The sequence below is a fragment of the Garra rufa genome, chromosome 1 (assembly GCF_049309525.1).
Source record: "Garra rufa chromosome 1, GarRuf1.0, whole genome shotgun sequence".
In the NCBI taxonomy this organism is placed as follows: Eukaryota; Metazoa; Chordata; class Actinopteri; order Cypriniformes; family Cyprinidae; genus Garra; species Garra rufa.
Window position 1 is genome coordinate 32,207,014 of NC_133361.1, and position 12,667 is coordinate 32,219,680.

General features: G+C 34.9%; 1 protein-coding gene across 3 annotated transcripts in view; it reads left to right on the forward strand.

Moving 5' to 3' along the window:
- Positions 1 to 2,128: 2,128 nt before the first annotated feature.
- Positions 2,129 to 12,667, forward strand: part of smurf1 (SMAD specific E3 ubiquitin protein ligase 1) — a 56,153-nt gene continuing 45,614 nt past the window's right edge. For all 3 annotated transcript variants that reach the window (XM_073838918.1, XM_073838927.1, XM_073838934.1), the window contains exon 1: positions 2,129 to 2,389. In XM_073838918.1, the coding sequence (XP_073695019.1) occupies positions 2,335 to 2,389 (55 nt within the window). In that variant the 5' untranslated portion in view covers positions 2,129 to 2,334. The remainder of the gene's footprint in view (positions 2,390 to 12,667) is intronic.

The window sequence follows — 12,667 nt, forward strand, 5'->3', positions numbered from 1 at the left end:
AATAATCAGTCAATACGTTAGAATGCTACCATTGATTCAACATTAAAATTTTTGAGCCGTACATCATTAATCCACATTGCATCCCACACAATGAACTGCTTTAATTGAATGCATTAATATGTATTTGTTTTGATTTTAATGAGTCTTCAGATCAAATACACTTCATTAGAATGCCAAAAGCACAATGCCTCTCTGCTCATTAAAATGGTGACGGACTGAAAAAGGCCAGTGTGTGGCCTGCCTCCCTCATTAGCCTGCTGTTTATGTGGATTGGCTTTTCTTCTGCACTACAGTATTAAATGGCTCTATTGTTTCCAGTTGCTAAACTCCTCAAATCCAATCCCTTCCCCTAGTGCTCAGACTAACCGTATTTGCTTCTACCACATGGCAATTATCAAGCCACAATTAATGCAATCAGAATAATGCAAATTTAATGTAAATCATCTGCATTCATCAGCTGCCAATTTATTACAACCCAAAACAACAAGCTCTACCAAATGCTAATCTGTTCATGTAAAATATTACAAGATGCTGCAAAATATCAACATGACTTATTTTTTTCTAGATTTCCTAGACATCACTTTAATTCAGATTAATCTTATATGCAACCCTGGACCACAAAACCAGTCATAACCTCCTGACTACCAGGGAAAAAATGTTTTGAGATTTTAGTATGTTTTCATGTCATTACATTGTTTAGACTATAAAAACAAAATTGAAAAATAAAATTTTTGAAAAATTATATTTTATTCATATGTTATGCTATTTCCTCTGTAGAGGACATCAGAACTTTAAAAAAAAATCTCTTCTTTTTTTAATAAAAAGACATGAATAGACATAAAAAGGCAAAAACAGTTTAATCACAAATCCATTTTTATTTTTCATACCAAACTTTATTATAAATTTGTATATGTATAATTTGCATAATGTGTTTTTGGGGCAACGTATAATGATCAAATAAGTATAATAATGAGAGTAATAATTGGCAAGATTTTCATAATAATATCTAATACTTCATAGCAATACTGAAATATAATTTCTTTCCCTATTTACTTGTTGTGTTTCCCAAAATGTGTAATAAACATGCACCAAGTCCTAGTGTCCTCTACAGTGGACATGCATGAAATGAATGTCCTGCTTCGTAACAGAAAGTCATATTTTAATTTGAAACCCCATAACATTTTCCTGAGATGTTGTTTTATGAGAAACAATGTGAAAATTATTCAGATTTAAATGATCATTACAAAATATTACCATGTTTCCATAAGGGTGTTAAATGTTAAATTTGATCACTAAATTAATGTCAGCCATATTTAAAGACCAAGAAGAGGGAGTGGTCATGGTGAAACTTTCAATCATTTGGTATCTCTGAAAAGCCCTGAATGTGCTCTGTACAGGACATCCAGACTTAAAAATCTGACATGTAAAGTCTCAGAGAAATCGCTAAAAACTTTTGTCCTCTACAGAGGACATAACTCCTTTGCTGGTAGTCAGGAGGTTAAGTAGCTCAGGTATATTTGTAGCAATAAGTTGTTGCATGGGTCAAAATGATACATTTTTCTTTTCTTTTTCTTTTATTAAGTAAAGATCATGTTCCATGAACATATTTTGTAAATTTCCAACTGTAAGTATTTCAAAACTTAATTTTTGATTAGTAATATGCATTGCTAATAACTTAATTTGAACAACTTTTAAAGCGATTTTCTCAGTATTTTTTATTTTTTTGCACCCTCAGATTCCAGATTTTCAAATTGTATCTTAGCCAAATATTGCCCTATCCTAACAAACCATACATCAATGGAAAGCTTTATTATTTATTCAGATTATTCGTTTAGATTGTGTATAAATTTACCCTTTTGGCTGGTTTTGTGGTCCAGAGTCACATATTAGTTAAAATTAGTTAAAATAATTAAAATACTCTCTCTGACATAGCTGAAAAACAGCCAACATAGTACATTTTTATGAAGTAATTCCGCTTTGGGCAACATCTCAACGCAGATGTCTAATGTCCTCCTACATTATCACACACCACAAATGCACTGGCAGCGCCAGGCGGAAGAGCGCGCGCACGCCCAGCAGCGAGTACGTGCACGTACAGCTGTACTAACGTGATGTCAGAACGCCGTTGAGCTCAAAAAAAAATGTTAGCCTGTGTTGTTAAGTCTGAAAGCTACAGGGGATTTGCCAGACGGAAATAATACCGTTTTATCGCCTAGAAACACATGCACAGCCCACATATTAGCGTAGCGCGTTTTTATACGTTTTTCTATCCGCTTGAAGCGAGCGTCTTGGGTTTATCCTGAGAGAAAGTTCGTTGGCTATTTTGTGGGAGTGATGTCGAATCCTGGGACTCGAAGGAACGGGTCAAGCATCAAAATCCGACTGACAGGTAAAACACTAACATATCAGCTTCCTTATCGTTTCCATTGTCTAATTTCTGTGTTAAATAGCATTTTATACTTTTAGCTTCGTTATCATCGCTGTGTGTTTGTCGCTAATGTGTGTATGGAAGGCTAGGCGACTATCCTGTTAGCTTCTGCTGCTGGGGCGAGTTGCAGCAGCCTGGCTCTCAATGCTAAACGCATGCTAACACGACAACCAGTCTATTATTTCATCAACATTTCTATAAACAGCACTATAGTAAGTGGACTTGGTTTATTTTCACTTATGTGAACGTTATCAGCCGAAAGCAGCTTCCCCTGCATGGTTTGTTAGGTTGGATTAGTCATAAATCAGCTGAGTATTAACCGGATGAAGCAGAGGCAGCTGTTTTCTCGGTTCCCCTCATCTGGATGGCCGTGTCTCCGTTATATATTAAGATATTAAGACCGCCATGTGTGGCAGACTATTCATTAATGTTTTGTGTTGTGTCTGTCTTATTATAATTGCTCACTGAAGCTAAACAAAGGGTTACAAGTGCTTGGTCTTTAAATGCTAATATACTGTTTCGAAATCCACTGTTGGGGTTTTCTTGGGGAGGATATTTTTCCCTACTCTTTTGAAATCGCTTCTTGCTTGGAAATGAGCAGGATATGATAGATGCATACTGATCTCATTGATAGTATCACATAGATGGTGACAGTGCCCCGGAGCATTGGTCTCTTTAAAGCAAATCTCCTGTTGACATATCAGTGTTTATGAAGTAGGAAGATTAGTAAATGCAAAATTACAAGGTTATATGCTTTGTGTGGTATTAAAGACTAAGTGGGGACAAGGTTAAAAGCATTTTCTTGTTTTATAGCTGTTTTTGGAAACACTTTACAACATTAATTAACATTACCTAACATGGAGTGACTCATTTGTTACAGTATTTATTAACATTGTTAATGTTTGCCAGTAAAAGTACTGTTTAATGTTCATGTTAGCTTAGGATTTGGTCAGTCACCTGGATGTGTGGCCATATTGGTGATACTCAGATGTAAACAACAGCATGGATTGCACAGTTAATGTACTACTGAACATGTTGTTCTGCTAATTTATGCTGTCTAAAACGTGTGGAAGCTGCTAAATCACATGGAGAAGGACTTGGTAAGCAGGAAAGGGTGCAATATTTTGACAAATCAAAGTTAATAGGTGGTAAAGATATGTATGACTGGTATTAATTAAGATATTAGTCTAATATATATTACCTACCTGACCGGTAATGATAAATACAAACACAATGTTGCCTGTATTCTTGCCATGGAAATCTTGGTTCAGTTTGGCTAAAAACAAACGCCTTTTCTTCCCCAGGCAGTTTTTTTGCACTCTTTTCCTAGATTTGTTATCAATTTTGGCAGTCTATAGTACTCCAAAATGTTTTCCCCATTCTGACCGATTAGTACAGCCCAAAACATGACAATAATTGACCATTTTCAGCAGCAATAATGAGTAAAATATGTGAGTTTCGTTCGGTTTAGTGGCATTATTTACGTTCAGTGCCGCCAATATGGTTGATGATGACTGATGATGCATTGTGAAAATGTACTATTACTAACAGATAAAAAGTAATATTGACTAAGATTAATGAATGCATTAGAAGTATTGTAGTTAGCTAACCTTATTGTAGTGTTACTGCCTTTCTTCCTACTTCTTTGGCACTAGAACAAGTGGATTCCATGGGCATTTTGTTATTTTAATGTGAAAAAGTTTGATGTTTAGTTGACTAAAATGGGTTTTTACATCTCCCATGGCCCTGTTTTTGTCTGGCAGAAGCATTTTGATGTCAAACTCCACACTACTTTGATAAAGGCAGTGACGCCACCATATAAAGACATTTTGTTCCCACACAAACAAGAAAGCTCTGAATGAGCCGGTTCTTTATTTTACACAGATGCGTTTGTGTCTCACAACATCTCCTCTGTGGCCACTTGAGTTTGTTTGTGGAAGAGATGTCCACAGCAGAGGTTGGAGAGCTGTCGGGCCACAGACAAACCCAGCGCCTCCAGCTGTGCTGCTTTCCCCCCTGGGCCCATGAAAGGAATTCTAATTGGACAAGGAATGTCTGTCTCATGAAACAATGAGTGTTGAATCTCGTCAATGGCTGCTTCACTGTTTAGTCTCGCAGGGCATTTAAGTCCAGAGGATTTGGGTTACTAAAGCTTGCAAGATTTTTATCTGTCTGATAGTCATCAGTAGATGCTGCAGTGCTCCCTTTAGGGGTTTGGGTGAGAGAATATTAGTTTTCAGTTTTCTTAATGTTTGGTATGTTTTGAGTTGTTTAACATAATGGCTTTACAATTAATATTAGAGAGAACGACAGTGTTTGGTAGCCAGTGCATTGAATCTTATTTATGGACAGTTACCTAAACATATTAGTGGATGTGGGAATCGTAAACTCCGTCTGGTTCCTCTTAATGATTCTGGTATTTCAGTGATTCCTCCAGATAGTTGATTTACTCACTCTCATGTGTTTCCAACTCTTTATTTCTTCTATGGAACATAAAATAAGATATTTTTAGAAAAGTCAATTAGGGCTATCACGATTCCTCGATTCAATTTGAGTACTCATGTACTCATGTCGAGTAATTGTCAAAACACTGGAAGTGGCGCATTCCATGGATGAGAATCCATTAAATGCATTATTTGAATGTTTTCCCAAGGCTGCATGAAATATTAAAAATGTAAAAATCATAATAAAGCATAATGCTATTGTGAATTCACAAACGCTACGACTCGATTAAATGAATATGCAGGTTTAATATGTGCACTTTAATTATTTAAATTACGTACGTGTGTCTCAGAGCGGCTCTGTTTACAGTAAATGCTGCTCCACACAAACTGTTATCATTTACATGTTTAAAGCATCTCAAACTCCATCTCTGCATATTGCTTTGAGTTTGGGTTTAATATAATGTTCGTTTGGGAACACAACATGCACTATTTCATTAGATTTGTAAGGTAAATCATTTATAAAGCTACACAGACACAAGAGTATACATTCAAGAAATCCCAGTGGTCATAGCATTTCTGTCGTAAAAATGTGGGCAAATATTAAAGATTAAGCGGAGGTTTGATTTAATTGTTGTTTAATCAATATTCAATAAGGATTAGATTGCGTCGTAAGGTGTACAAACAATCATCAAGCCTTATGTGCCCGCTGTAGTCATTTGTTATAATGTGGAATGTACATTAGCTCACTTGTTTATAATGCATTATGTATTTTAACAGTTTTTTGTTTAAATTACTTATTAAACTAATTATTGCCATTATATACATATTTTAAGTAATTGTAAAGGCTATTGTTTACTTAGGTCTGTTTTTATTACTACAAAAAAAGATTATTGTAATTATCCCATTACTCGATTAATCATCAGAATAATCGACCGATTATTCGATTACCAAAATAATCGTCAGTGGCAGCCTCCAATGTTGTTTGGTTCATAAAGTTTGCGTATTTCTGTAATCATACAGGTGTGAAACAACATAAATTGTCATAATTTAATTTTAAGTGGACTGTCCTTTTAATGAGTGCTTTAGTATTGTTTTAGAAAGAAACATTTAAAAAAAATTAAATGCAGTTTTTAATCGGTTCTTACAGCTGTCATAGTTTTGCAAATATGTGATCATTTCAGATTTCAGCAGAACAGGTTACCTTTTTTAGATTATTTAGATTACTTAGATACATTTGAACATATTTAATGCTGTTCTCGGAAAGGATATGTTTGCACACATTTTCACAGCCTCTTTACTGACATAGGTGCATTTTTTCAGAATGGGCTTTATAGTTTGTTTGAATACAAAAAACAAAATAAACAATGATGTGGTAAGATATTAACACAAATTTGTGTATGTTTAACTTCATAATGGCATATGCACAACCAGTCAACAACTACATTGAGTTAGGTCTCACGTTCCTTTAGTGCAATATAACACTAACTGTTATTGGTTCATGAGGTTCAATACGTACAGTACAACATGCTGCATGAGTCAGATTAGTTCAGTATTGGCGAAATAACCGGTTCTTGTACCCAACCCCACGTGTTAGCCTAAAAACGTGATCTTTTGACAATAATAATCAAAATATTGTTTCTAGCCAGCTTGCCTCACCTTTTTTTACTCACAGATTCCTGATAGTTTCGCTGTGTTCTGGCTTTATGCCCTCAACAAGTGTTGACAATCAACACCTTCACACTATAGTGTCTAGGAGGCTTTGATGGCAGTATGCTTTTTGTGACCTTATCAGCGCGGGGTCGTAGACAATAAGTTATTGTGCCTGAGGAGGACAATAGAGTGACTCAAGTTCCTCCCAAAAAGACTAGATTAAATGTTGAATTGTACTGAAACAAGTACATTAAGTACTTTTTGAGTACTTCAGGTAATTATGTTTGATGGCCTAAAATATTTTCCAAAGTCGTTTGACTTGATGTTGATGTTCTTGATGTTTTTTTTTTTTTTTTAATTGTGTGTTTGTATCTGTATCTGTATCTGTATCTGTATCTGTTAATGCTGTCCTTTGCTTCATTTTCCTGCTTCTTTTAATATGTCCGTCTTACTTTGGGTTCATGTTTCACACAACAGGAAGTAGGATGTGGCTTCTGCGATCATTTCTTTTCATGATTAAGCGATATTGTGGGGTTTATGTTCAGTTTATGTTGTTATGAGTTCAGTAATTGTTTTGTAGAACCAAATTTAATTGTCTGTTTCTGCTTTTGACATGATAATTATTAGACTGCAACAATACAAACATAGCTATTAAAATGTGTTTTTGTGTCACCTAAATGTTTTAAACAGTCTGAATATTTCTAATTTCTTCATGTCTGAATTGTAGAACTTGATGACAGGTTATTGAGATGAATGACATTTGTGACCTGATTATATCCTTTGGTAATTTCATTAGTGGGTTAAAAAGAGAGGCAGAATTCTGTAAATATTTGTGTCATCGTTGAAGCATGCACCTCCTGGCTGTTTTTTTTAGCTTGCTCAGAAGTTATAGCCCTCATCATGGTTACAGAGTAATCAGGGAGAAATGCAAGTTTCTTATTTTCTTGTTGTTTCCTCATTACTTGGAAAGGTCTTTGCTGATAATGCCCTGAGAAAGCACTTGACTTCACATGTTTTTGACTCCGTTTCACCCTGAAGGTATTTTTTGTGGATTAGTTGGGCTGTTTGGTTTTTATTGTTGTGTTAATGAATAAGGCAGCCTGGATGCAACCGTATAAGAATGCAAAACATTACAGAGAACTTGATTTGTATTCTGCTTCTATTGTGAGTTCACTTCTTTCACTGTTGCTGTTACAAACATGCTCGCACACATGGGGATAATAAATTTTAAGGCCATGAGCATTCAGGCTTCAAAACGTTTGCTTGTTACTGCAAAACAGCTGTGTTTAACTTGTGGTGTTAGTGAGACTCTGTTGTATACCTCCAAAACCTGTAAGGCTACCAGGTGATTTGGCAATGGTGTTTCTTAAAGCCTCTATTGACTAAATGATGTGTTGATGCTTTCACAATTAGCATTTCTTTAACCAGACTCCAGGTGTGCTATTCAATCCAATCAAAATACACAGGGTTGAATAATTACTCATTGTCAAATGCTAGATCTTTGTAAGGCCTGTTTTAAACAGATTCTACAATGTTTAACTTGATCAGGATGAAGATTTATATCTTACTCAGGAAGTGAGAAAATATATAGGGATGTCATGTTTTGGTAGTATATTTGCTTTGTTCTCGAAATACTGTTTTTGTATTTGAACTACTTGTCACTTCACAAATAGCATTGCAGCAATGCATACTCAAATACTTGTTTACCCTCTTCAGCATTTTGTTTAGGCTAAATAATGCAAATCCTTTAATTAAACGTTTGCTAATTAAACACTGTAATAATTTTGCACATTAAAACAGTGGGCGGCAAACAGTGCTCTTTACGGAAATCACCATTGTTTGTGGCAGATCTGATTTTGTGTATGACTTTTGTTATGTGTTTTTCAATCTGATACTTATCTGAACACTCCGGTCCATGAGATTATTTCACTATTTGTCATTAATATCCAGCTTTTTCATATCTGTACATGTAGCTCCAGAACTTTGTTTGGACAAGATGTCACACACACTTTTTGCAGTAACATAATGTTAAAAGAAGAGAACATAGGCCTAAATACAAACAGAAACACCACAAGGACTTTAACTGACTCATGTCATCTAAGTTTTTGTGCACAAAATTTAGCATAATGACACAAATGAGAATTTTTTTTTTTTTTTTGGACTATGCAAAGTTACCAAATTGCTATGGAAACCTGTTTCCACCTCTGAGTAAAAAATTTAAAATATTGCGACTTTTACCTCACAATTCTGACTCTTTTTCAGAATTCTGTGATACAAATTAAACTTTCTCAGAATTGTGACGTAAACTTAAAATTGCGAGAAATAAAGTCAGAATTGCGAGATAACTCAGAATTGAAGTTTTTACTTAGAATTGATAGAATTGAGAAATAACTCGCAATTGCAAGTTATAAAGTCAATTTCTTGGGGACTAGTAATTCTATCCTCAGAATTGCGAGTTTATATCTCACAATTCTGACCTAATAACTCTGTTACGTGTTATAATGTCACAATTGTGAAATATCAACTCACAATTCAGAGAAAAAAGTCAAAATCGAGAGGTTATATTTCACAATTGCGACTTTATAGACCAATTCGGTGTTTGCAAACAGTGATGGCGTTCAATGGAATAATATGGAATAAAATAATTTAAAAAAATGGTAAATTGGAGTTTATATTCAAAATTTTGACATTATTCTTGCAATTCTAAGGTTATATCTCACAATTCTGGTAAGAAAAATTCTCTCTTTTCCACTCTGTTTAGAATAATACATTTATATCCCACACTTCTGGGTTTTTTCCCTCAGAATTGACAAACTTGCCATTGTTGAGTTAAATCGAGTTATAAAGTCTGAACTAGAAGATCTAAACTTGCATTTGCAAGGAAAAAAGTCAGAATTGTGAGATAAAATAGCTAAATGTTATAGGTTTATATAGTATTTCATGCTGTAACTGTAGGGCTAATATAATTTATCCCCTATAAACTGCATATATGATTTATTAAATTGTTTAAATCAAATTTATGCTTTAAATGTAGAGTAATCATAGCAGGTTTCATCCATAATCTGTCCGCTTAAACATTTGCATTTATCTTCACAACATGGCTTCTTTGACGACAGAATTCTATAAAAATGATATTTGCATTCCGATTCTGACATCCAAAGGCACAACAATAATTTTTCTTTCTATTATTCCATGGATTTTACCCAGTTCCCTCCACTTCTTACCATTGTTTTTCTGTCACTACAATGCACAGTGATGTAACTGTGACGTCTACTCCAAATTGGTCTTCTCCGAATTGAAAGAATATTTCTTAGAAATGCAAGCTTGTATCTCTCAATTCTGAGGAACTAGTCTATCTTAGTTCATTGGGAAAAGCCATATGGTCATTGTCTAATTGCATTATTGTGATGTTTTGTCAATTCCCTAACATATTTCTAACAAGAACATGTTCTAACAATGCTTCTTGGCGGTCATTCATGTCAGTCTTAAAGGGATAGTTCACCCAAAAATGATAATTTGATGTTTATCTGCTTACTCCCAGGGCATCCAAGATGTAGGTGACTTTGTTTCCTCAGCAGGACACAAATGAAGATTTTTAACAAAAACCAGTGCAGTCTGCCAGACAAATAAGAGAGGTGGATGGGCACCAAACCTTTAAAAGTAAACAAAAACATGCACAGACAAATCCAAATTACACCCTGCGGCTCGTGACGATACATTGATGTTCTAAGACATGAAACGATCGGTTTTTGTGAGAAACTGAACAGTTTTTATATCATTTTTTACCTTTGATACACAGCCACGTCCATCTGTCCTGAGCACGAGCTTTGCATCCGGCTCGTTACATGTGTATGCGCTCTAGCGTAGTATACGAAAAACGCCGTAAGGGGAAATCAGTTAAAAGTCCCGGATGAGTTTGCGCAAGCAAATGTAATCTTTTAGCTTTAAATAGGTTTGAACAATCAGGATAAGCGCAAGTAATTACCATTTTGAATAGCCGCTATACCCACAGTCTGTGTGCACTGTGTAAACATTGAGTGTCGTATACACGCGACAGATAGCTTCCGGCGTTTGCGTATAGACCATTTCAAGCGCTATTCGGCGGCTTAAGGAAGTGATGTCTTTGGTCCCAGGACGTTTCCGGTTAGTGGTCGAGCGCATTCTAAACAATGGCGAGAAGCGCTTTATGAACAGTGGGATTGTGATCATATATATATACAATCCTCCTGTTTAATGTCTAAATTAAAATTAGATCCTTGTCGTTCGGTGGTAAACGTAACTTACTCGTGTTGCGGCAGTGAAGGAGAAGGCTGGATAACAACAAGCAACTCTTGGATATACAGAGCACATTTCGATTCAGGCAAGTAAATGTCGTTTTTAATTAATCGGTTTATTTGTATATCTTTACGTTAACTCTTTAAGTATGATGCTGGATAATTTAAAGTAGCATTTTTTTGTTGTTTACCAATGCATCTAGCATTTTGATTCGTGTGTAACATTAATGAAAAAAAGGCAAGTTTTTTATTTCTGTTTTATTGCTAAGTGTTATGTGGGCTAAGTTCATATTAGTCGTCTAGTTATCTTGTCAGTTGACAAATGCAGTGAGTAACATGAAAGTACGTGAATGTCGTATTGTGTAACAGTTAACGGCAGTAGTTCACAAAACGTAATGTTAATGGTAAATATTGTTTTCCATCACATAAGCTTTGGTAATGTTAATTCCAAGATGTACTGACGTATTGAGCAATAATAGCATTATTGTTTTTATATTGTGCATTATATTAAATAATTGTTTTTCTACTTTTATCCTTATATAATGTAAACAAAATTTATACTGGTGATTTTTAATATCATTTGTTTCTTAATCTAGGAAGCATTTTGATGTAAACAGTTCTAAATATGCAGCAGGGTCACAAAATCTGACAATACAGTGTAATACTGAAAGTTGTTAGCTCCCTGTAATTCGCATAGAATTGGTTAAATGTTATATACATTTTCATAATGATGGCTAATATCCTTTCTTTTATTTTCTAGAAAGTATTCTAAACTGATGTAAACAGTTGCAGAAATACAGAAGGGTCACCAAATCTGATAAGGCAGTGTAAGGAGAGCCATCATCTGTAGACACCCAACGACAGCTGATCATCCTGCAGTGACAAACCACATCTGACCATATCAACACCCAGATGTGTTTGAGAACTTGAGTGTAGTATTCAGTAATTCAGTGTAGTACTTAAAGCTACTGATGACCAGGCCAGATACAGACTGCTGCATTTGATATTTGTTCCCTTTTTGTGCTCCATTTCAGTTAAAATGTTGTTTCAGTTGTTGTTGTTTCATTTGTTGAAGCATTTTATGTTCATACAAATATTTACATATCAATACATGTGCTGGAAATAAAAACAGTTGAAAGTGAGAGAATGTACTTTGTCCAAACTTTTGACCAGTACATATAAACAAAGTAGTTTTTGTAAGAAGTCTTTTATGTTCATTAACATGATTAATTAAATGATTTTTATTATAAAAAATATGTTGTGCAAAGCTGAATTAGCATCAGCCTTTACATTACACCAGTATTCATTTTCACTTGAATATATATATATAAAATATGTGTGGGTGTGTACAGTAAATACGTGCATAAAACATTTATGAATGCTGTATGTAGTGTGTTTGTGCGTGCAATTATTAATCTGCAGATATACAGGTTTATGCAAAACACTGTAGCCAGCATTGAATTGCGTTGATCTTGTTTATTTGTGATCACATGATGACTCTTCTTGCACTGTTCCACAGCAACAAACTTGACCAAACTAACGTAAAACACATGTTGAAATGAATTCAATACGTAATAATAGCATCGAGCTCTTAGTTTAATAGCATACATTTAGCGTTGTATTGAAATTATATGTATTGTGAAATGTAATGTACTAGGGATGGCGAAAACTAAAAAATTTCTTGACCGACCACCGAGCCTCATTAGCCGGTTGAAACCGGTTAACCGATTAGTTTAAAATATGGTACGCTATTTGAAATAACAGCCATTTCCAGCCGCGCCTGCAATTTCGCAACTCTGTCGCATCTGACCGCGATCACACCGAACGCGTCTTTTAGTTCTAAAAACGCGAGGCGCACAGCACTGCCTTTT